We start from the raw sequence: 26,307 nt of genomic DNA, 5'->3' as shown, positions 1-26,307 counted from the left end.
GGTCATATTTCATTTTGATCTTTAGAAATAGTTTACTCAACTTTTCATTCTTATAAAATCTTTTTTTATGTTCATCTTTTTTTTTTTACTCTTTAAAATATATATTATACATTTTCTTATCGTTTTAACTCGTATATTCTGTAGATTCTTTTAGCTTATTAAATTTTTTTAAATAAACTAATTAAAAATTAAAAAAAAATTATAGAATTTAAAACCCAGATATTATATTAAAATGGCTTAATAGCCTCTTTTGTCTCCAGTTTTACTCGATTGTGTCAATTTGGTTCCTGGTTTTAAAAAAGTGTCAACTTGGTCCTTACTTAATAAATTTTGCATCAAAATTGTCTCTTCTGTTAAATAGAAACAAACGGTGTTAAGGATTGATGATCTGGTACAGTACAGTGATAACATGTCAATTTGAAATTGTATGCGTGGTGACATGTCAGTGAGGCTGACGTAATTTTTCATCCAAAAACCCATCTTCCTCATCCTCTTCCAATTTCTTCCTCTCAACCCTCCTCTTCACCACCACCAACAATGTCACCACCACCACCCCTAAAATCACAATCGACCCAATAACAACCTCACTCAAAACCTTCCAATCAAACACCTTCCTCCCAGATCCCCCGCTCGAAACCCTAACATGCAAAACCCCACTCTCACCATCGACAGTTAAATTCTGAATCGACAGTTAAATTCTGAATCGACAGTTAAATTCTGAAAATTTGAAAGCGAACAACAAAATTTCTTGCATAACCCACTATGCTTTTCGAAACTCAACCCAACGCACCCACAATCACCTAAGCACTCGCGCTCGCAAAAGCTTCTAGATTTCCCCTTAACCAGACTATCATTCCCGAATCCAAACCTCACAGCTTCAAGATCTTTAAACCCATCATCCCCATCACACCCGGCGTCCACACGGTGACAACCTTGACAGTAATCATCAGAACCCCACCCATGACCATCAAAGGCTCAAACCCACTCACACACTCACAGATGTTGGATGCTTCCCCAGTGCAAACCTCGAACCCCCGTAGAGTCCTCAAACCTGGCATAGAGTCTCCGACTTGAACCAAAACATCTGCCAAGACCTCGATTGGTTGTTCCACGATTACTGTTTGAACTGCCTGAAGGGCTTGAGGCGGAACATCATCGGCGGTCAGAAGCTCGTCTTGATGGTGCGTTTGGAGAAACCGAAGGCCGCGACAAGGGAGAACGGCGCAACAAAGTGAAAGGCATAGAGGTAGGAGAGCCACGTGTCCGAGGGGGAATCAAAGGTCTGCCATGAAACAACGCCGTCGAAAGTGAGGAGGACGAGGTTTCCGAAATCTAGAAGCTTGAGGGTGAGGTTGGTGGTGGTGGCAGCGACGACAAATGTCCAGATAGTAGTGTTGAAGTGGGTTAACTTACTGGTTGGGGTGAGTTCAAGGGATGAAGCGGCTTGGAAGGGGGAGGGATGAAGGCGGTTGACGACCCAGATGGTGTTGGGGTTGGGCAAAGAGGTGCGGCGGATGGCGAGGTAGAATTTCGACGGCCTGGACTTGGGAAGAAATTGAAGAAGCCAAGTTGGAAAGTGTTGTTGAGGTTTTGCAGAGTAGCGTTGCCTTGGAGAATGATGGTGGCAGAGAGGAGGAAGTGTGGAGAATGAGAATGAAGAGAAGAAAAAAGAGGAACATTGGATGCAGTTTTAATTGACACCCAATCTTATGTCAGCCTCTAATTCACTGACACGTCACCACACATACAACTTAAAATTGACACGTTATCACTGCACTATGCCAGATAATCAATCTCTTAACTCCGTTTGGTTGTAAAGACCAATTTGACACACTTTTAGAAGGAAAAACCTAATTGAGAAAAATAAGCAAATCTGGGATATAAAAAGGCTATTAAGCCTATTAAAATTAATCAAACTTAAAAAAACTAAATAGAAATTAAATATTTATATATAAACCAAAAATAAAATTTAATTTTTAAATCGAAAATAAAAATACAATTATAATTAAAAACCTTTTTCAATCTCTGATTCCATGAGAATAACATACTTGACTAAGTCCATTCAAGCAGACAATATATTTAAACAGAAATATATTCCATATATCCTTCGAAAGCTATGATTCATTCCAAAACAAAACTTATCAGGCTACAAAAGACGCAAAAATACCAGATATATAATATAGTATTCACATGTTCGCATCACATTTTAGACACAGATCAGAATTTTCAAAACTTCTAATGAGAAGCACCAGACCGTTATATTTTCACCTAGACAAACCCTTGCCCCTAGAAATAGTAACATTGACCACACCATTCTTTTCAGATTTAAAAGCAAATTCTTTGAATGGACTTTTATAGAAGTAGCTTTACAATATTCAATGCAGATTAAAATAAATTGAAGAAATCAACTCTTGGACTAAGTCCAATTAAAGATTGAAATGAAATAAATGAGAAAATGACATCAAATATTAAAGAATATTTTATTAAATTAATGATAATGTAGCAATCATAATGGAAGACACTTCTAGAGTAAATGAAATTTATGTATAAAGAAAACAATATATATTTTGTCTTGGTAACCTCTTCAACCAGCTGCATGCAATATCAGTTATTTGATAATAATCTAAGTATATGTTTGTTCTACTAGCTTGATGTGTGTATATGGTTATGTTTTCACGTCAAATTATGACAAATATAAGAAAACCTTTAGATACACGAACTAATTTGAGATTTTTGATCCAATATATATGTTTACTCTACAATAAAGAAAAAAAAACATCTTTTCAATCTGAGTACTGCAAACCAGCTTCTACCTGCACTAATTTCTTTTTGCACCCATATAAAAATATTTCATTTTGATTGTGCAATGTAAATAAAAAAAAATACTTGAATTGTACAATTTAAAAATTAAAAAAGATTTATAGATTGTGTAATCCCAAAAGTTAAAAATAGTTTCCAGATTACAAAATCTAGAAAATAAATGATATATGAATTGTGCATGCCAGATAATGTATGGATGGTTCAATCCAAAAGCCAAATGACTTTAAGATTACATAATATAGAAGCTTTTTTTTTCTTAATTCTCTCAAATTTTGGAAGTTATTTTTTTACTTTTGGATTTTATAATTCATAAGTCATCTTTTACTTTCGAATGGTGTATTCTAAAACCATTTTTCTAGAAAATAAATATTTAGAAGTTATTTTTTAGTTTTAAGTTATACAATGTGAAACTAATAAAATAGGAAATTTTTTTATACAGAAATGCAAATAAATATATGAAATTCCAGGAAGAAACTTATCTCCATATGCTAGAGAGCTTCGTGAGAGAGATAATCATGAGACAAAATTTACAATGTGTCCAGAAAAATAATAACAAATTTGTTATTTATCTTTTAATAGAATTTCTAATTTATTAATTTAGTTATTTAAAATTCCTTTTGAAGTACTATTTGATCTTATTAGGAACTTTGAGCGTGGATAAGTGGCAAAATTTTAGTCGTTGCTTAATTTTAGTTGTGGCTTGAATTTTGATGGTCAGAATGAGGTTTTTTGCTTTTGAGTGGAGAGAGGTACACTTACCAAAGATTCTCCAACTTTTAAATCAGTAAGAAAATGTGTATTAAGTGTGTATTCCTTGAAAAATACTAGTTGTATTTATAGGATTCATATAGGTCGTGGACCTATGTTATCATTGAAATAATATTTACCTCAAAGTATATAATAGCAAAGTATATTTAATAATAACATAATAATACCTCATCAAGAATAATAATCATAATACCAAATTGTTGAGATTAGTTATGATATGTAAATATTGTTCCAATAGACATAGGTTTGGACTCTTCCAGAGTGAAGATGCTTAATAGGCCTTGTTGGAAAATGCTTTTTAGTATGTCTATTGGACCAGGTAGGCCATAAGTCTCCCTAGTCTAGGTACTCGGACACCGAACTTATCTTATACATTGTCTAATGAATTGTTCACTTTTACTAGAAAAGCTTAGTGTTTTTTCTTTTATTTTGTTTGAATGACTTGATGTCTTGCGTTACCTGAAGGGCTTTTAATTGGTTACTTGATGAAGTAACTCGATTTTCTTAGCGAAGTAGCACGGTGACTCGTCTGTAGGTCTTTTTTATGAAAGTTACATAGTGAAGTACCTTGGTGTCTCGCCTTGAGGACTTATGGTGCCTTGTTTGAAGGGATTTAGTGCCTCATGTGGAGGACTTTTAATGTCTCGCTTGGAGGGCTTATAGTGCCATGCTTGGAGGCTTTTGGTGCCGCTTAAGTAACTTGGATGCCACCTTTATGGTCATTTCTCATTGCCACCTTTGTGCTCTTTCTTTATAGGCACCTCCTAGTCTTTTATCATTGCGACCACCTCTTGGTCTTTTGTTGTTGCCACCTTATGGTTTTTTACTGTAATACTTTTGTACTCGGCACAAGAACACCAAGTTGATCTTGTACTTAAGACTACTAGATCGTCAATTTTACTCTTATGTTTGGACACTAGAACACTAAGTTTGTTCTTATACCCGAACACTGAAAATGAATGGAACATATGCTTCTACAACCTTTTAATGTTCTTCAATGGAGTTTCTCTTTTGCAACATCTTTTTAAATTTATCACTATCCTCTCATCCTTTTAAGGATTACATCACTTGACCTATGTAAGGCTAGAGACATGATTATCACTATCATATATAAGATGATATGTGATCTCCGTTAAAGTAATAAATTATGGTTGAAGATCATGAATAAAAATATACAAAGAGATTTTATTTTGGAAGTTGTATGGATAATGATTGTTAATTTCAAGCGTGTATTCACCAATAATATCATATAAATGAATCGTTGAATTCAGTATTGTTATTAAGCCCAATTACGTTATTTGGTATAGGTGACTAATTATGTGAACATGTGAACACATTTATAGATTTATTATACATTAAAAACACTTTTCATATGATTTATTTTAAGTTGTTAACTCATTTCATTTCAGTAGCAATAAATTGGGTTCAATTTAGATTTGTTTTAATTTTGTTTCTGTAGCTAACGCGACTTTTGCTCGATGTTTTGAGCATCATTTTTTACATAGGTTTTATTTTTGACTGATTTTAATTGCATTAGTTTCAAAAAAGTTTAGGATTTATGAATTTAGTTAGAGTAGGCATTTAGGTCCATGTTTACTTTAGACTTAATAGAATATATTTAGCCTAAATTTTTACTGACCAAAAAATATTTTTTTAGTTTTTAGTTTCATAAATGGCCTCTTTTTCTTTTTATTTCTCTCAATTTATGAAATTGACTCATCTTCTTTCATTAACATTTTCTCCTTTCTTTATCAATGGAGAACTAATTCTTAAGAATAAATTCACATAATTAAAGATAACAAAATTTGAATTGAGTTTTGCATCAGTTATTTAATGTTTCAACTTATTTTCTCTCTAATTTCGGAATTTTACTTTATAGTTATAATTTGTGTTTTTGATTTTAGAAATGAAATTAAGAATTGATTGAATCCTAATTTGATATCTATGTACAAATTAAATTGAATAATATTTTGATTTAATTCGTATAATTGTTACTCAATTAATTAAATCCGTTAAATATTTAAATTTGGATATGAATTTTTTAGAGAAATTTGACAATAAGAATTATTTAGTTTTTAATATGAATTAACCTCTCCTCTTCTCTTAATTTGTTTTTGATCGCGATTACATTGTAATTTTGTGTCAATTAGTATTATAATTTAAATTTTGTTTCAATCACTATTTCAATTTAATTTTTCTTTTTAATATATGAATATTAAAAATTGAATACAATTTGATGTGTCACTGTGACTTAACCTAGGTTATACTTTATACTAAAAATTTGTATAAAAACTTAAAATCTTTATTCATAAACATGAACATCAAATCACAATAAAATTGATTGTGAGCTTTTATGTGAATATGCATCCGTTATAAAAGATGAATTTGTATTGCATGATTTCTAATAGTTACGGAAGTTTATACATATATATATATATATATATATATATATATATATATATATATATATATATATATATATATGGGTTTGCTACCAGTTGGTACATTTTAGCAATGTGTACCGGATTTTAGTAGACAAAAATATCCTTATATATATGGATTCTAAGTTATTTTAATCATTTTTATTCTCAAAACTTAAAAAAAAAAAAGAAACCCCCGAAACCCTTACTCACCTCTCTCATTTCTCTCAATCCTTCCTCTTTCATCTCTCTCACTCCAACATTTATCTGTCATCCTACTTTATCTCCAATTGAAAAAAATCAGAAACACTTGCCTTTAAACAATTTGCCTGTTTAAAGAGTTGAGTCATTGACATATTCACCTTCAGGCAAAGGTTCATTCAAGATTCCTTCATTAACCTCCCTAATTTCATCATTTGCATATACGACAAAATTAATTACTAATTCTTTCAGATGTCATTATGTTTGTGAAAATTAGATAAAATTATATACGACGACAAAATTATAAAATGAAAACTCATTATAAAGTCATTTTTTTGTAAGAAATTGTTTAACAACGAGTGTTTCTGATTTTTCCAAGCCAATTACCAATTCCTTTGATGTCATTGTGCTTGTGAAAATTAGATAAAATTAGATAAGACAAAAATTATAAAATAAAAACTCATTATAAAATCATTTTTTATAAGAAATTGTTTAAAAACAAGTATTTCTGATTTTTTTCCAAGTCAATTATCAATTCGTTGCTTGTGAAAATTGAATAAAATTATATAAGACAAATATTATAAGATGAAAACTCATTATAAAATCATTTTTTTTGTAAGATGGTTTAACGGTAGTATTTCTTATTTTTTCAATTGGGGCTATAGTAGGGATCAAAGAGAAAAGATTGCGAGGAATGAGAGAAATGAATAAGGGTTTGGGGTTTCTTTTTTTTATTTTTTAAATTTTGAGAATGAAAATTATTAAAATACCCTTAACCTTAAAACTTAGAATCCATATATATTGCTAGAATGTACTAACTGAAAAACAACAGACAGTAGACACGTTAGCTTTTATTATATATATATATATATATATATATATATATATATATATATATATATATATATAAAATTGTTGCCTAAATGCAAATAAGGAGGTACCACTTCTCCACACTACTGCACCGCCTCACTTCTGTGCTCTACCTCCCAACACCACCATACCGCCTCACTTTTGTGCGTCTCCTCCCTCTCAACACCACCGTCTCACTTCTGTTCATCTTCCTCTCAACACCAGAGGTTAAGTTCTTGAATAGTGAATACAGGTTAGTATCTTTCACACTGAGCTATGCAATTTAGGGTTTTCCTCTTGTTTTGGTTATTTTTTTTTTTAAATTGATTTTATTACTTTTCATTTTCTGTCTATAATTTAGGGTTTAGGTTTTATTTTGTTGTCTGAGTAAGATTTGGTGAATCGGTATACAATTTGTGTTATACAATGTGCAGAGTTTGTTTATGGCAATGGGTTTCTCTGCCTGTTTCAATGTTTCAGTTCAGTAAGAGATAGTGCCTTTTCTGCCTATTTCTATGTCCCGTTATTCATGCTTGGTTCTGTTTTAGAGAAAGTGTTATTCATGCAATAAGGTGTGTATACTTTTAACAATAGTTTTAAACTTACAGGGTTGGTACAGAATGCCAGAATTTTCAAGAAGTTCATGCCTGTACCACTTCAATAAAGATACTGTTAAGTAACTAAACTTAAATGAATCCTAATAAAGAAACATATGCATCCTGATGTTAACTCGATTTTATATCAGTATGAAAATAATTATCGTATAAAAAGCAAAAATACTTTCATAGATAAGAATAAAGTAAAAAGTAAAAAAGCTCACATTTACTGCTATAGGGAAACAACCAAATCCAATTAAAATTTGGGACTCGTGATGGCTGAAGAAAAAAATAAGTGAATTGTAAGGACCAACGTGTACACCTCTAACGTAGGTATTTGAGATCTCATCAAGATTCACCCTAGAGCATTTAGATTTCCCCTCCTCTGCAACATGTCGAAATGAAGAAGTCATAAAATGGTATGAAGAACTCGAGAGAAAACAAATCAATAAAAATATTTAAAGCATCATTATCAGAAAATACAAAAAGAGAAAGGTACGTTGAAGACAATAATATAGAACTGAGAAAGAGAAGAGAATAGAATTTGTATAAAATGAAAATGGTTTCTTGCATTACCTGTTTGAAGTACATATTTTAGTTTTTATACAGACGTAAAGCCTTGCAGACCGCACTATAGATCTAGCTAAGTGGAAGAAGCTTAGCATAATTGACTTCAGTAAGTTAGTTACAACAAATGGTGACAAAGAACCTGCAATACTAAGTGTTTACAACAGCTGGCTTAGCTATTATATCACCTATATAGTTAGGTCCACAAAAACACTCATATCACACATAGCAGAGTCAGGAACTACTTCCATAGTTTCACCTATACGATTTTGTGTGCACTCTTTACATCTTTTTTTTTTGTGTGTATTGGATGGTAAAAGAATGTTGATATGCTAATTTTTTGTAGTTTGGAACTTTGTATTGATGATATCATTTTGGGAATAAACTGTGGAAGGCGAAAAATTCCTGAAAATATAAAGTTTCTTTTCTTGCTAATATGTCATCACTCTGCCTAGTGGAGATGTTATATGTAGCAAATTCGTTTAATCTTTGTTGAGACATCGCTGATCTTAAATAAGTTTTTATTATCTTCAGCTTTGAAAATCTCCTTTTGACTGGAACAAATGATATTTTAATTGTTAACATTATTCTATAAGCTATATATGCATTTGGAAAAAATCTATTCTTTTTAAATTAACAATCTCGATTGGTTTATCATTTTCCAATCCTATAATTTCTCTATACTTTTCAAAAAATGAAAGAAGACCTTTTAGCTGTTCAATAGTTTCATCAATGCACATACCTTTTGATTGTAAATTCTTACTAACTGAGTTAGCTGCTAATAAAATGTTATGCCAAATATTCAAGCCTAACAAAAATTCAAAGTTTTCTATCTCATAAGTTACTAAACAATCAATTTCACTTTTTATTTTAGGATCATTACTAGCTTCAGCTAATTCAAATAAAGTATCTCTTATTTGTGAAGTTTGAAATCTTACAGCTTTCAAACTTTCAATACAACTTTTTCCCATGTGTGTGACAACGATTTAAGAGTTAAACTATGTATATGGTATTATAAAATTTCCACCATTTTGTAGAAGAAAATGAAGTATATATATATATATATATATATATATATATATATATATATATATATATATATATATATATATATATATATATATATATATATATATATATATATATATATATATATATATATATATATATATATATATATGTATATGTATGTATGTATCATTGGGATCTTTTTAACAATAGGTAATATATCAGGAGCAGTATGGGCTAATGAGGCATGGGGATCGTATTGGAATTGGGATCCAAAGGAAACTTGGGCTTTTATTACTTGGACTATTTTCGCAATTTATTTACATACTAGAAAAAATAAAAAATTGGAATATAGAAGTGTGTAAGTGTTTATGGGGTCCAAAACAAGGATTTTACTTATTTAACCATTTTGGAAGTTATTCCATCATTTGTCATCTATTTCAATTTTATTCATAATTATGTAGTTTACTTTTCATTATTTCGTTCATGTGTACTCCATCTCGATTTTATTGGGTAGAATACTTCAATTCTATTATATACATCTTAATTGTTTTTTAAATAAATTAATAGTTCTTTACTTATTTTTAATCACATGTTTATCTAGTGATTGATTTGTTTTTCTTCAAGATTCTCATAAGATTAGTTTACGATTTAAACCAATCAAGAGATTTAACTCTTAACACATCTATGTATCATATGTGTATATTCTTCCTAAGCTTCGTAGCATCCTATCGAGTTAGTACCTCTAATAATAAACCATTGAAATTGGGTATATTGATGGAAAATAATCTTCAAAGAAAAAACATAAAGTATACAGATACTATGAAAAAAAGAAGTTCTTGAAGGAATTTATTTTGGTTGATGACAAAAAATATGCAAGTTTATAAAAAAGAATTTGGTCTTATGGCGAGTTTGTTCCAGTTCTCACGAACCTACTAGAAAATAATTCTACTTATGAATTAACTAGGTTTAGAATTAATTAGGTTTCAAGGGTGTGGGAACGTAAACTCGTCTGATTTTCTACATGCTAGCCTACCTTGCTCACAGTCTTATGTCTTTCCATGTTGTTTTCTGTTCTCCCTATTATTTCATATGCAATGCAAACACTGTGTAGGTGCTGGAGTAAGGTTTCTTCCAATTTTTGAACGGGCACAGTCACAATCTTATTCCCCTCAGTCTTCTTCAACTAAGGCAAAATTTAGCAAAACGATGGGAGGTATTTCAAAATTGTTATTGGGTTTTGATGTTATATTTTTTCTCTGCTCTATTTTCCTTTTCCCTTGATTTTCTTATGCTTTGAGTGTTCGTAGGGACACAAACTGAGAGAGAAGAGAAGGTGTCTTTGGAGCTCAGCGAAGAAATTCTTCAGAGTATGGAAGTAGGAATGGCCTTCAAAGACTATGTAAGCAATTCTACCATTACGTTTTCTGTTCTTATTTTAGATCAGGGCAGTGCTTCTAATGTTTTGGGATTTGGCAACCTCAAATTTGTTTTTCATTGTACTCTTTTCCTTAATTTTTGTGTGCATATGTTTTTCAGAATGGTAGAATTAGTTCCTTGGACTTTCACAGGGCATCCAGTTATCTGGTGACTGCTAGTGATGATGAATCCATTCGACTGTATGAGGTTACCAGTGGAACGTAAGCCCCATTTTATCTGTAGCTCTAATTATATAGACAATTGAATGAATGATTAGATACAATCTTTTTATCCTGAAGTTTATTGACATTGTTGCATTCTCATATCGATTTACATCTCTAGTATGATTTAAGAAGATTGCATCATTATTTGATTTGATGTGACAAATACTTTCAATAGATTGGGTTTATTAACATTTATAAATGACACAGATGTAATTTGACAACTACAAATTGTTCCATCATTTACAGCTAAATGGTTAACATGTACTATGTAGCAAATTTAATCATGTTATTTGATTCTTTGAAATTTCTTGTCATCCTTCCGTTTTTGTAACTAATCTACATGTGTGCATCAACATATTTGCCATCAGTTGTTTGAAGACAATTAATAGCAAAAAGTATGGGGTTGATCTCGTTTGCTTCACATCTCATCCTACAACAGTCATATACTCTTCAAAAAATGGTTGGGATGGTGTGTCTCTTGCTTTCATCTTCAATGAACTTGGCATCGGCAGTAAATTTTGTATACTCACTAAAAATTTTCCATAAATCCAGAATCTTTGCGGCTTCTATCGTTGCATGATAACAAGTATTTGCGATATTTCAAAGGTCACCATGACAGGTTTGGTATCTGTCATTTTGTAATATATACATTTAAATCTCATATCATATAATACAATACACATGTTCATTCCATTTGATTGTTCTAAAAGAATATCAGCTTTTTGCCAGGGTGGTGTCGCTAAGCTTGTGCTCTCGGAAGGACTGCTTTATATCTGGTTCTCTAGATCGAACTGTTTTACTATGGGATCAAAGGGCTGAAAAATGCCAGGTAGTGTCATGTGCATGCAGTTACTTGCTTATTTTATGTCCTTTTGTTTATTATACGTCATATAACTTTTATAGGGGCTTCTTACATTAAAAATAAATAGGGACTGTTACGTGTAAAAGGAAGACCTGCTATATCATATGACGATCAAGGACTTGTCTTTGCAGTTGCCTTTGGAGGATTTGTAAGAATGTTTGATGCTCGCAAGTATGAAAAGGTTTGCAAATTCAAAATGAGAATACGAATATGTATAAAGCTTGGCTTTTGTTATCTGTTAATTGTGACATACAGTTATAATCTAATATGGTGAATTTCACCTGCTACAGGGTCCCTTTGAGATATTTTCCGTTGGGGGAGATACTTCTGATGCAAATGTTGTGAAATTTAGTAATGATGGGAGTCTCATTCTTTTAACAACAGCAGATGGGCATATTCACGTGCTTGACTCATTTCGCGGCACACTTGTCAGTATCTTTCCTTGTTTCACTTAATTTATTGTGCTTTGAATTGAAAGGTTGTGTGTGATTTTTTCTCTCATTACATTTACATAGTTATCCACATATAATGTCACGCCTGTCTCATGCAACTCCACATTAGAAGCTTCTTTCAGCCCCGAGGGAATGTTTGTAATATCTGGTAAGCATTTTCAGATCATTCCAAGAACTTGTGATCGTTATTCATTTGGTATACTTATTATTTGAACATTTAGATCTTTATTACACTGTTTTTTCTTCCTAAAATAGCGTTTTGGAAGAAAGATTTGGATTGGTTATGATTATTTTAAAATGCATGCATCATGGTGCGCTTTTTCTGTCTTGTATTTTCAATTTTTTTTCCTATTTATGTGATCCTGTTGGTTGCTTCTTACTGCCTGTGCTGGTTTGTTATGCTTAACTTGATAGTTTTACACTTCGATTTTTTGACAGGTTCTGGGGATGGAAGCATCTATGCATGGAGTGTTCGAAGTGGCAAAGAAGTATGATACGCTATATCCTTTCTTTGTCATAATATAGCTATTTTCTGTACATATTTTTGTTTGGATAATAATTTAATAACTGTTAATATAGTTTTTGTCCTATCAGGATGATATGCTTTCAACTTTACTATCATGTTATTCCTGTTTCATTTTTCAGAATGTTCTACCATTTGATTGTGAATACAGTAATTTATTTCCTAATTGCAAACTGATAATAATGGAGTGAGATTAGTCTTGACATGAAATTAAGCAGAAGAAAACACCCATAATCTATTATAGCAACTTATAATAATTTACTTATTACCTCTAAATGACTATGCTTGCGTGAGTATATTGTCAGATATAGTATATAATATATAGATTGCAAAAAAGAGTACTAGAGAATATTGAAATATAGTTTCAAACTAGACGAATCTACTCCTACATATCAGAATACATAAAAAAGCAGTTTTTACAGGACTTTTTCTTTCTTTTTAGTTGACATTAGATCTCACTAGACAACTAATCTCTTTTCAATAACTGTCTCCTTTTTCCTTCATTTGTGCCTACAGTATACATTAAGTCATAACTTTTAATGGGATAGGAGCCGGTTATAATTGTTAATAATTCTTTAGTATTTGTCCATTTTACTTTCTGAGTCTGTTTTATTGTATAGAAATAACAGAATACATTATTTTGAAGCCTGGCAAGTTGTGCGTGAAATTTGAACTTTTTAATTCCAATGTTAATTCTTTTTGCCTTGTCTAGGTTGCAAGTTGGAGGAGTGCAACTTCTGATACCGGACCTCCTGTAATAAAGTGGGCTCCTGGAAGTCTAATGTTTGCTACTGGATCATCTGAGTTGTCATTCTGGATTCCAGATTTGTCTAAGTTGGGATCCTATGTTGGAAGAAAGTAGAAACAATGCATGGTAAAATTATTGATTGCCCATCAACCCACTGAAAGGTAATATTTTTTACTGCCACAGTGACAAGTTTTGTCATGGTTTGTAAATATTCTTCTCTGAAGAGCAATGGGTACTTCAATGATCCTTCTAATCTGTACACGTTAAAATATTTAAATGTATATATATCTTCTTTCTGTCAACATGCTTGCAGTAGGTGTTCATTTGATTATAATTGCTCCACATGTTCCGCTAGATCATTGGTGACTTATATTGCTAGAGACTGCTTGTCCGTGCCCCTGTTAGTCAAGCTTTTAACCTGTCTTAGGAAAAGCTGATGGAAAAAAAACTGTCCTTGTGAAAGGTTGAATTCTGGTTTTGTTTCGGATTTGATGCTTACGATCATAAATTTGACATGCATACTTGAGGTAGGGAATCAACCACTGATTTTTTTTTCCTTGCTGAACTGGGGAAGGAGTTCCCTGCTTGCCTTTCTTCCTTATGGCTATGGTACTTTTCCACTTTCAGAAATATTTTGACCAATTTTTATGGGGGCTTCACCAAAAAATTAGTTATTGCAGAACTGTACTTCTGCTGGCAGCAATCAGTAGATGAGGGATTGTTGTGTTTTGCAGAGATGAGAGAATATAAGGGATCTTCTTGGTCGTAGTTGTTACCTAAGGAAAATATAAACTGCTTGGTTATATCTGTATGCAATGGAAGTTAATGAAGTGTCATGCCAGTCTGTTAAACCATTCTACTTGATCACCTCTGGGAGGAAATTATACTACAAATCCCAACAAGAAAAAGATAACTTAATGTGGTTGTTTTTTCTCAGACTCTTTTACTTCATGCAATTATTAGATATGAAATGTGTTTGGGTGCAAAAACAAATGAATTTTGAAAAGATTAAATTTATTTCTATTTTTTATTTTTTAACACTTTAATTAAAATTTTAAAAGTTTACCTCTTTTCCTATTAATTCGTTAAAATATAGTTTTATTTTCACTTAAAGTAAAAAAAAAATTATTTGAATTTTTATTTTAAAGAATAATTTTATTGAAATTTAACAAATAAGATGTATTTATGGATGCATACATGTATAATTTTACTATAGATGTAGATGATTTTATTTTTTACATCAATGGGCAAAAATTTAACATTTTAGATTTAGAACTAAAATAGAATTTTTGTAACGTAGGGAAAAATTCTTTGGAACCATCATGCATGTGTCGAGCACCGGAGGAAGAAGAGGGTGCATTGGTGTGAAAACACGACCATTAAGAATTTTTTTTAAAATTATTTTGGTGTAATTTCATGAAATTACAGAAATGGTATAGACAAAAAGTTATGTTATGTTAATCGATTTTATTGTAGATTAGTTGAAGTTGTTTTAAGTTATGATGATTTATTTAAAAAAATTGAAGTTATCATAGTTTAAGATGACATGGTAAATTTATTTTATTACAAAATTGAAATTGTGTTAACATGTAACGATATTTCTTTTTGTTTATAAAATTTGTGATTAAGCTTGATTAAAGTTGTTTGAAGCAGTAAAAGAAGTACTGATGACTTGGCATTACTTAGGTTCTTCCACAATAAAATTGTTTCATGATACATTTGTTTTGAAGTTGGGGAAATGGCACTACTTGCTCAAACTCGATATATATTTTCTTTTTAAATTACAGTATTTTACTATTTTTGTTATTTTATAATGAAATTATACTAAAATGGCAAAAATAAACCATTTAGACAACTTACTTTCAAATTTCAATATTAACTTAAATTTCAATATTAACTTTTATAAGTTATGTAAGTAAAATACTATATTTACTTATTAACTTGCTTTTTGTGTTTATATTTTTTTTATATTTTTCTATTTCATTGAATTTTATTTTTCTCAAAAAAAAATTCAATATGATTTTTTTGTTATATTAATGTTAATGTTGTTTAAAAGTGTTAACATATCAAAATTTGGATCTATGTCAAAATCTAAATCATTTTCTATATTACATATCAATACTAAGAGTTTTAAAATGAAAAATGATTCTTATTTTGACACATAACAATTTAAATAATGACAATTTAACATAAGATATTATATTAAGTTTTTCTTGTGAAGAACTCAAATAAGTGAAAAACAAATGTAATAATAAAAAATTTAATTTTGAAAATTAAATTATTAATTAAGTCTAAATAGTAATAGTTATACATGTGATATTAAAATATGTTTTTAAAATATGTTTTTATGGTAAACTTTAATATAATTTAGTTCTTAAATTTTAAATAATAAATAAATATTGTTTTTTTATTCTGAATTCTAATTATGTTAAATTTTGTAGATGTATCAAATTAGTATTTAAATTATTTATGTTGTTTAATGTAGAACCATTAAATTCAGCTTTTAGTGGAATCCACATGTTAGTGTGAGGGTTTAAAAAATTCAGAAAGTGGAAGATAGGTATGCGTATCTGGTTGGTCGATCGGTTTTTGACGGTAGTATATAAGCAAAATTTTCAAATGTTGAGCCACTTTTGCATGCACCTCTTCTCTCCAGAATTCTGAATTTTTCCTCTTCTTTCTACAATCTTCCTTCTTTTCTCTAAAAATCCTCACTTTATCCTTCTTCTGATCATCACCTAGGCTGTGTGTGAGTTCGTTCTCGGTGGCAAAAAGTTTTTTTCCATCAATCTAGTTGCTGTGTGAAGTGGGTAAGTAAACTCATTCGTTCTTTTTAAGTTTCGGTATTTCTGGAACATGCAAGCACTGTTAAGCTTGCATGTGTTCTTCATCTATCTTTTTCTGAACCTGTTTCTGTTTTAATCCTCTGGTTGGTCCTTTTTCACCGATCGAAATTGTAGTAGGTTGCTTTAGAAGTGGTTGCTGGTTAGTTAAAGTTGTAGAAGCTTAGGAAGTGTCTCGTTTATTCAAGGTAAGCGAAGCTAGTGATTTAATTATATTTTTCTGTGTTTGAAGTTGATGTGTGAACGTTTGCATGTATGAATGATGATATTTTTGATTGAATTGTATTCAAATTCTGTGTTTGGCCGAGACTTGTAAACTGGATTGGAGTTCCTATTGTAGAACGTTCGGTCAATCTGGGTGAGAGAACAGAGTGTGTGAAAATGTGAGTGATGAGCAATGTGTAATACGTTCAGTGGAATAGATTTAAAATAACTTAGAAATCACGTTTGGAGGGTTAGAAATTAAGAAAAATATCTTGTTTTGGTTTAAGAAGTGTTATTCAGAGATTTATTTTGTTGACCGTTCGACTGTGTTACTTACTCAGCCATTAACTGGGTTCGGTCTATTAGCAGTATTATATATTTATGACCATTCGGTCTAATCGCAGTGTTAGAATATTAAACTAGTGTTTCAGTCTGGATAGAGTATCCAAAAATCTCTAAGTACTCGATCTAGTATGATATTCGTTATAAGTTTTTAAGAGTTTTCAGTGTAAGTTATGATCGTGTTGTTTAAACTCTTTGGGTTGGGATAAGTGTCTAGTATTTGGTTTCTATGGTGGTCGGTCAATAATAGCGTTCGATTAGTTTCTTTTATTTTGTTTGTTATGAACCGTTCGGTTCTCTCGGTTGGGTAACTGTGAAGGTGTTTGGTCTCCAACGTTCACATGTTCTCTTTATTCTGTGAATGGAAATATAAATAATGAATGATAGATTGTGGTAAAAATGAGAAGGTTGAACTTTTGAATACTGTAGAAGAGAATTCCAAGGTGAAATGTCTCGTGTATGGTTATTGATTTGTAAAGTATGAATATGGATATGTTAAGCTGGCGTTCATCCTGAAATTCTATGAGTATCATTCTCACATAGAAGGAGGTATATCATTTGTGAGAATAGCAGGAGGTCCTACCACCTCATGGTGTCGAGGTAGGTATTATGGGATTAACCTTGGGTAGTAGCTTGATTGGTGTCAGCTGTTACACTACCACAAGTGCAAGGACGACTGTAGCTACATATTCATAAAATCCGGATGGTCAAGTCATAGTGTTCGGTTTATATATATTTATATGAATTATGATGTTTTGGTTGTATGTGATGAGTTGTACTCATTGTTCTATGATGTACTGTTCGGTTTCATATGGATTGAACTTGCATGAAATGCATATATGTGTTTATAATTAAACTACAATAGCTTATCCTATTTTCTTGTTCTGTCTTGTCTTGTCCGTTCGGTTTTCTTTTCCCTTGCGATGATCATCCTGTTTATGTGAGCAGAAGGTGACGAGTGTTCGGTGGAGCAAGTATTAGAAGGCGAAGATCCTGTCGCTTAAGTTATGACTGCTCGGTCATCAGTTGTGTATAGTTTTAGAATGGACCGTTCGTTCAATAGGCTTAACCTATCTTTTGTAAACCGATCGGTTTATATAGGGTATTGTATCACCGTTCGATTTATGATTTTAAATTTTATCAGACTTATGTTACTTTGTAAAGTAAGTTTTATGGTTATTTTGGATAACTACAATGTTAAATACTTTACTAACTCTGATTGAACTGATCTATTTTATTATTATATGTGATTAATCTATGATATAATATTATGCTATATTTTGGGATGTTACATTTAACATGTTTTAGTTCAAATTTTGATTTAGAATATTGTGTAACACGTAAAAAATTAGTATTGTTGAATTAAAAAATTATATTCGTTTATTTTTAAAATTTGAGAACCAAAAATTTAAAAATTACAAATATATTTAACCCCTGATACTCATAATTAATTATAAATCATTTTTAACATAAGTTGTATAAAACAATATAATATATAACTTATCAGTTCCCATTTAAGAAAAAAAGTTTATTTTACACAAGTTATTTTTTTAATTGTTCAAATTTTTTCTATGAAAATTCAATTTCTGTCTCAGTTTTCTTGACTACAGAGAAAGATTGAGTCACGGGTGTAAATAGATACCATTATTGTCCTTGCAATAAGTAGGTGCAGTCGAAGGAAATGAGAAAAAACTAAGAAGAAGATGAACATGTACCATCCTCTGCACTACCTGAATTTTCATACTCAACTTTTTTTTTAATTTCAAATTTTCTCAATCTCCCGTTCTTCAAAATTCAATTTCTGTCCCACTTTTTCTTCACTACAAACAGAAGATTGACTCACGGGTGTAAATATATGACGAGGGTTGATATTTTGAAGTTCATTAAATAAAAGATTGTCTATTTAATAATTTTAAAAACTAATATTTTAAATTTATTTATTTTATTTTTTACTTTAAATTATGATATATAATATTATATAATTAAAATAGATGTAGCTTTTTTAAAAGTGTGAAAATATTATTTTCTACGTATAATTGTTGTTCTCGCAATGAATGTACGGTCTCTCCGGATTAGGTAATATTATGACATGGTGACTCTCTGTATACTTTTTACATCTCATTACTTTTTTTTTTTCTTTTACTATTTTAGCTTTCGTATTTTTTTTCTTGGTCTACCCACCATTCAATTTTATTTACTATTTAGGTGTTCATCCACCATTCAATTTTATTTACTATTTAGGTGTTCATCTACCAATCTTCTTCACATGTCAAAAATACCTTGGTTTCCACTATCTACATTTTTCGGATTGCTTTCATTCAAGGGAAAACCCTTAAATCAGAGCATCTATTTTGGATCAAAATCTCTTATTATAGTTGGTAGTTCATCTTAAAGAAAACCTTGACTAGGATGGTAACCTTTAATTTTTTATTTCCTAATTAATCCATTCTTTAATTATTATCGATTTGATTGTGTCGTGTCTAAATGTAATAAGACTAGTAAGGTCTTGAAAATTATTATTAATTTGTAATTAAGATTAAATAATAAGTAAAGGCTTCCTTGACTAATTACAGGGTTTTTTCTTTAACAATCATATTATTGTTATTGGTAAAGGGTTTAGCATTTGTTCATCAATGAGTTTGGAAAATGGAATATTTTGTAAATGTCTCTACTAGTTGTGAATCTTGATTAAAAAGTGAAAAATGAACTATCTGATGTATACGTAAACATACAATTCCACAATGTTGATAATAAGCAAATAAACTACTTATCAGTTAAAGAAGTCAATTTGACAGAATTTACAAGATTTGGTTATGCCAATTGGGAAAAAGAATTCTACAAGACCAAATGTCTAGATAAAAAAAGTTCACATGATAAAAATAGCAATAAAAGCATAGACAAGATTGAATCGGATCCAACTCAAGTAGCTCATTTGGATATGGGTTAAGAGGCATGTTAGGTTGCATTTCGGTAAGTCAAATTTGATACAATCAACACAGTTTAAATATTTTTTTTCTATTTTCGTTGATTTTCTTTATGAGATTTATTTTTTTTATGTTCAATGTAATCATAGTTTTGGTAATTTATGTTCAATTTGATTATTTTTATGATCTAAATTGTTACCGACAGACTGCATACGTTGAAAGTATTTGAATGAGTTGTTCGATTTTTGCTTACGTGACTCGTTTAATATAATGTAAGTTAGAATCTGGTCAATAAAAAGCTACCACGCGGTATTTATCTACCATACACAAATCTGACCAATTTTATGTTGTCACATCATTATCTTCAACCTCCTAAAACATTAGAAACTCTAGCCACCACCGTTAATCACCATGCTTCTAACCACTTACACAACCTTCATGTCTTTCCACTAGAACCACCACAACATCTTCATGCTTTCAGCCACCTTGTTCGTCACTTGAATCGTGTTCCCATTAACACCACGACCAAGACCTAAATCAAAACCCTTAATCCTTTCAAACCATTGACTTCTACGCACAGATTCAATCCATCATGAATCATCCATGCACAAAAGCCACGACTATGCCTACATCCTTGTTAGAATTATGTTTCATACTCTTGTTTTTCTCTCTTTCAAGTACTACAATGGAGGTTGAATGTTGGCAAGATTCATGGTGGAGGTTAGATCTAGTGGCAAGAAACCCTAGAGTTCCCGTGTTGCTATGAGGTGGTCTCCTGATGTGGTTTTAGTTGTAATTTGTGGTGAGGTGATAAGGCTCGTGGTGGCTCGTTTTGTTGCGGTTAGGGTTTTGGTTATATGATTTCAAATCTTTGCATTGGTGATGAAATCACGATTAGGGATTTCACGTGGTGTTTCGAAGTGCAAGTGCATGGTGGCTCACGGTAGAGATTTGTGGTTTGTTGGTTCGTCCCCTTTATGTGCATGGTAGTTCTAGCACAACGTGAAGACATGAACTCAAGGTGGTTTCTTTAAATGCTCGTGGCGCAAGGTGATTCATGGATTGCGGTAGAGGAGGCGCGATTTAGGTTGCAGGTTCATGGATGGTGTGATAGGCAAAAATGATTATGTGTGGCTGGTGGTTCTAGTGTTGCACCGTGTTAATGTATGACAGTCTTAGGGTTTTGAGTTGATGGATGTTGGGGAAGATCGAGATTAAGATTGGAGGTTGAAGACGATGATGTGGAAGCATTGCATTGGTCAAATTTGTGTCATTGGTAGATACCACGTGACAACTTGTTATTGGTCAGATTCTAACTCACACTGTGCTAAATGGGTCACGTAAGCAAAAATCAAACAACTCATTCAAATATTGCTAACAATTTAGACTATATGAAAAAAAATTACCAAATTAAATATAAATTACCAAAATTGAATTACATTGAACATTCAAAAAATAAATCTCATAAAGTCCAAAAAAATAGAAAACAAAAAAGTATTTAAGTCAATCAACATTATGCTTAGTTGAATTGAGCTTGGATATATTTAATTTTTGTTTACTTTTTTCTCTTCCAATAAATAAAATAAAAAATAATTCTCGAACCGCATGATGTTTAGAAAAATATTTGTCATGTGTTTTTTGGACAAAACATGTTATATTATTTTCATTATCATTCATCTCGTGTTGGACAAAACAAGCAGATGTAAATTTGATGAGAAATGATAGTGTCTGCTGTTCTGTTCCTTTCACATGCATAATCCAAAATTACGGACCCCGCCTTGAATGTCTCTATTCATTGTCCAATAAAGAAAATTGGACCCATTGTAACATCAGTAATAATACTGTCACGTATATAAATTGTAAAATATTTACCAAAAAACCATAATAATAGTGGATATGGTGATAATATCACTACAACAATCCAATTAAATAGAGTGGACCAAAATCCTATCCAACCGTTGAAGTCAACTTTAAATTTAGAATGTTTCATCCTACACCTATAAAACTTTCGATCTGTATTTTCAATTTTTCTTAAAATATTTATTATATTTCATGAGAAAAATACTTAAACTAATTTTGAAATCCAATTGCATCTCCATCAAAAAATTTTTAAATTGGACTGAATTTTTATTAAATTTTAAAATTTAATAAAAAACTATCAGATTTCAAAATTCAATCAAACTATCGGATTTATTAAAATATTTATTATTTTTATTCTTCTAAGTAGAACCCAAGATGGAGGATCCTACAAAGGCAGTGGGCTCTTTTCCACCATCAGCGTACCCCTGACCTTCGCTGACGACTTCATCAGACGAGAAGAGTGAAGAAGACATGGTTACTTGAGATGGGTTGTCTTGGAGGTCTAGTGGTGAGGAAAATAGGAAGACGAAGCAATCAGGGTGATTTTGATCACCTTTTATAGTGTGACAGGACATTTCCAAGAGTTCATCGTGGCCATTCCTCATGGTGAGATCAAACGGTCAGGGGTGCGAGGCTCTTCGTATTTCAAATGGCACGAATCCCACGATCACACGTGCCCCACGATCAACGGACACGACAACCACTACTGATCCCTTTCGCGCTCTTTCTAAAGACTATGCGTTTCAAACCCTTCACGCCTCGAAAGCCGTTCGGGCTTGGGAGGCTTGTGTACTATATGATGTGGACGAGGATTAAGGAAATCAGCAAACGATGAGGCACAAAATATATTGCATTAAATGACATTCAATGGGTTGGATAATTACAAAGCCTATAAATACAGAACTAATGACCAGGTAAAGTTTGATTTTTCTGAGATAATTTAAGACCTTAGACGACACCTCACTAACTTGAGCGTCGGAATATTTCCTTGCAGGACCCTTCACTGAACCGATCGGAGAAGGAGAGTTGAACCCTTTGTTGTGCACTTTGGTAGAAAGGAAGCGCGTAGAAAGGAAGCGCATGAAGCAACAACCTCGGACCCATATTCAACATAAACAATATCAAATAACATTAGAATTTTAAATTAAATTAAATAGTTATTAAATTTTGAATAAAAAACAATTTTTTTAAATTTTAATTATGTGAACATATTTCAAAATCCAATAACAATTTTTTTTAAAATTATGTTTTTAATTTCAAAATTTAAGAATTATTTAATTTAAAGTAATATTTTAATACAAATTAATATATTTAAAATATATTAAATCAGATTATATATTATTATTTTTCTTTTTCCTTTTATTATTTTTTTCATTATTACTAGTTTTATTTTAATTAATTTTATTTTTCTAAAATAACTATTATAATAATATAAATAATACTAGAATTTTGATGCTAGATTATCAGATATTTTGAAACCTATTTTCCTTTTCTTAAGATTGGGTAACATTAACTTAATTAGATACCTCATACTCTTAGATATTTAAGATTAGGTTGATAAGCTCTATGTTCACTGGCATATAGATTATAATACAAGTCATCATTTAGCTATCCAGTATTGATAATACATTAGAAAGAAAATTAAAAAGAGTTTGAAACAAAATACCATGTTCTTCTATGAGTGTGGGTACGTAATGAAACTCATGCACACCATTATTTGTACAAACATTACTGTTTCAAGGAATAAGGTATTAAAAAACTAATTAAATACTTATCTAATTGTTCATTACAATATTTTTTTAACTTCATTATTTTATTTTGTAGATCTTTAATGATTCATCTCCAATAATAAAAGCTCCAGACATTGAAGACATTAGAACCAAGTGAGCTTTTTTTATTTTAAGTGTTAGTAAATAGTAGAAACTTGACTAAAATTTAGTAGTGTAGGTAGGTTAATGTAATATTTACACATTAATTAAATAAGTTAAAATAATTACATATTAAATTACTTTAATAATAATTAAAAATAGATTTTTGTTATTATTTTTTATTGTATATTTTTATTCTTTTAATTATATAATAAAAATATATTTTTGAATTATTTTTTATTTTAAATTTTAATTTTTTTAAAAAGTAAGTAGTTAAAACTAGTTTAAAAATAATTAACCCATATTTTTATAAAACTAAAAGTAACCTTTTAAACGGAATTAATAATCTTATTGAACCTAGTTTAAAAATAATTAACAAATATATAATAAAAAATTATTTAAAATATTAATATAACATTTTTATATATAAAAAACTTATTTGAATTTTTTTAACCAAAATTGTTAACAAAATTAATTTAACCTAAAATTTTAAAAGCAAATATATAGTTGTTTTGCAGGAATGCGGAAGACTTGCTTTGATAAAAGTTTGAAAATAAAGGTGCGAGTACACAAATATAAAATGTATTCTTATATAAAAGAGACACTAATTTTTATACAAACCAAGCTATTTCACATGAATTATGTGAATTGTAGTCCACGATTAAGAAATAATTCAAATGATTCTACTAGTGTTAAGAAAAAGTAATTTATATTCAATATTTTTGTCCCTGTAATTTATATTTAGTAAAATTAAAAGCAAAAAAATGTGTAAGAAAATTATATAGGTAAATAATATTATTGTTAGGACTCGTAAAACGGGTTTAGCTTGTAAAACTCTTAGAAGTGGTGATAACATAAAAATAGTAAGACTCGATTAATTTATTATTAAACGATTTTATTATAAATAGTTTTGTTATAAACAAGTTTCATTATTTTAAAACGTACCATCTTTCTAGAAACCACTTTTCTAAAGTTCTCTACCTTCTCTCTAAGAGTTCTAACTCTGGAGTCATCTATTTGACGATCAGGAGGTACCTAATCGACCACGACAACGAGGTGTACGTTTCTACCCGATCAGTTTCTTCAATAGAGCAAGTAAGTTTCGACTCTTTTTTCCCCTTTCGTTCCTAAATTTGTTTTAGAGTAATGTTGTTCTGTTGCATGTGTAATCATGCATCTCCTACATGTTCTTGATTCATCTAGAGTTTTAAGAACTCTGTTTGTTTCCAATTTGGTGTTTCGTAGGTTCGTCTAAGTATTCCTTACGGTTCGAGTAATTGACAGAACGTTTTTAAAGTTTGGAAGTTGGTATAGAGGTAAGGGAAGCTAGAGTTTTCTTTAAATCATGTTAATTGTGCATGTTAAAGAATGTATGATTATTGAATGGTTGAAGTAAAATTCTGTTATGAGTGTAGGTATAGAAATCAATTTTTTTGTTTGATGCTTTGGGTAATGATAAATGGTATATAATTATGTTGAATCTGTGATATGTGTGTTGGTGATGTTGAATTTGATGTTGATAAAGTGAATTATGTTGATTGAATTGTTGGAAGAAAAAAGGTTAGTCTTGGTTGTAAGTTAATTGGGCTAAAATGGAGGTTTAAGGTAGTGAAATGATGAGGAATGGTTGGTGAATTGATTTGATGAAGTTTGGGTTGCTTATGGATTGGTTTGAGTCATGTTCAACACTTTATTTGGTAGAAATTTTAGTTAGGAGTGAGTGGTGGTAATTGTGTAGAGTTCAACTTGTTTTAGAACTCAAACTAAGGAAGTGAACTAGTGAAAACTTGAGTTAGAGGTTATATGCTCAAATGGTCAGTTTGAAGAGTTTTGGTAAGTCATTTGGGATTTGTTAGAGCCCTTAAGTTACTCGAAATTGTACCACAAGTGGTAGAATTCAATTTGAGTCTCTAAGTTGAGCTTTTGTGAGTTTTTGATTGAGATATTGTAGCTACTTATTTAGATTGATGTTAGAAGGATTTAAACACACTTAGTTAAGTTTATATAAAACAATCTAGGAGGGTTAGAAGTTGGGAAAAATAGTTGGAGTTGATAAGTTTGGTATAGGTTGTGTAATTCTGCATAATAGGTGCTGCAAATTATGCAGACTCGCTCAATGAGTGGATTCGCTCAGCGAGTGGTTGTAGAATGAGTTTTCTGTTTGAGGACTTTCGCTTAGTGAGTGGATTCGCTCAGCGAATGGTTGTAGAATGAGTTTTCTGTCTGAGGACTTTTGCTCAGCGAGTGGATTCACTCAGCGAGTGGTTGTAGAATGGGTTTTCTGTCTGAGGACTTTCGCTCAACGAGTGGGTTCGCTAAGCGAGTGGTTGTAGAATGGGTTTTTTGTCTAAGGACTTTCGCTCAACAAGTGGATTCGCTCAACAAGTGGTTGTAGAATGGGTTTTCTGTTTGAGGACTTTCGCTCAGTGAGTGGATTCGCTCAGCGACTAGTCCAAGTTTTAGTTCACGTTTTCTTTCTTTGTCTTTGATTTGAATTGAGTTATGTTCTGATTCATTATGAGTGATGTATAAGTATTCATGAGATTATATGAGCAGTGATAGTATGCAAATGTGGTATGAAAATAAATTATAAAAATGATTGTGGATGTGATGTGATGATGTTGTTCAAATATCATGTGAGAAAGGAATTCCAAGGAGGAATATCCTAAGTTGGTTATGTGGTGTTATGTATTGATATAGGGGCTCCAGGATTGGGGAATGATCCTGACACTCTCAATAACCCCATTTCATGTAGAGATGGGTGATTATGTCGTGGAGAGTAGCAGGAGGTCCTAGTATATGGTCACTA

The 26,307-nt window shown here is 30.9% G+C and overlaps 1 protein-coding gene and 1 pseudogene across 6 annotated transcripts; one reads left to right on the top strand and one right to left on the bottom strand.

Annotated features, from left to right (window-relative positions):
* Nucleotides 1–442: 442 nt before the first annotated feature.
* Nucleotides 443–2,062, bottom strand: LOC148206605 (G-type lectin S-receptor-like serine/threonine-protein kinase SD2-2; annotated as a pseudogene).
* Nucleotides 2,063–7,135: 5,073 nt separating this feature from the next.
* LOC124839489 (Transducin/WD40 repeat-like superfamily protein) lies at nt 7,136–14,895 on the top strand. 6 transcript variants are annotated; one of them, XR_015783623.1, is made up of 14 exons: nt 7,136–7,311; nt 10,344–10,445; nt 10,540–10,631; nt 10,769–10,869; nt 11,241–11,341; nt 11,425–11,491; nt 11,602–11,701; nt 11,802–11,915; nt 12,025–12,162; nt 12,250–12,334; nt 12,625–12,674; nt 13,422–13,618; nt 13,771–13,984; nt 14,085–14,393. XR_015783623.1 is itself a non-coding variant. In XM_088104431.1 (13 exons), exons 2-12 carry the CDS (start codon nt 10,439–10,441, stop codon nt 13,569–13,571), a joined length of 1,005 nt encoding a protein of 334 aa, XP_087960557.1. In that variant the 5' UTR covers nt 7,136–7,311; nt 10,344–10,438; the 3' UTR covers nt 13,572–13,618; nt 14,758–14,895. The 6 variants fall into 6 exon arrangements, 5 of the variants coding, with proteins under 5 accessions (XP_087960557.1, XP_087960556.1, XP_087960555.1 ...); XM_088104431.1 differs by lacking the exons at nt 13,771–13,984; nt 14,085–14,393 and adding an exon at nt 14,758–14,895; XM_088104430.1 differs by having other exon boundaries at nt 13,813–14,393.
* The last annotated feature ends 11,412 nt before the right edge of the window (nt 14,896–26,307 follow it).

Source organism: Vigna umbellata, chromosome 1 (genome assembly GCF_029865625.1).
Source record: "Vigna umbellata cultivar VRB3 chromosome 1, Vumbellata_1.0, whole genome shotgun sequence".
Taxonomy (NCBI): domain Eukaryota; kingdom Viridiplantae; phylum Streptophyta; class Magnoliopsida; order Fabales; family Fabaceae; genus Vigna; species Vigna umbellata.
This window is presented reverse-complemented; position numbering and strand designations above follow the sequence as displayed.

What these genes read in the sequence shown, in the direction of transcription:
- LOC124839489 (XM_088104431.1), top strand. An exon ending in AAAGGGCTGAAAAATGCCAG is followed by an intron (nt 11,702 to 11,801) that starts GTAGTGTCATGT and finishes AAAAATAAATAG; the next exon opens with GGACTGTTACGTGTAAAAGG. An exon ending in ATGCTCGCAAGTATGAAAAG is followed by an intron (nt 11,916 to 12,024) that starts GTTTGCAAATTC and finishes CACCTGCTACAG; the next exon opens with GGTCCCTTTGAGATATTTTC.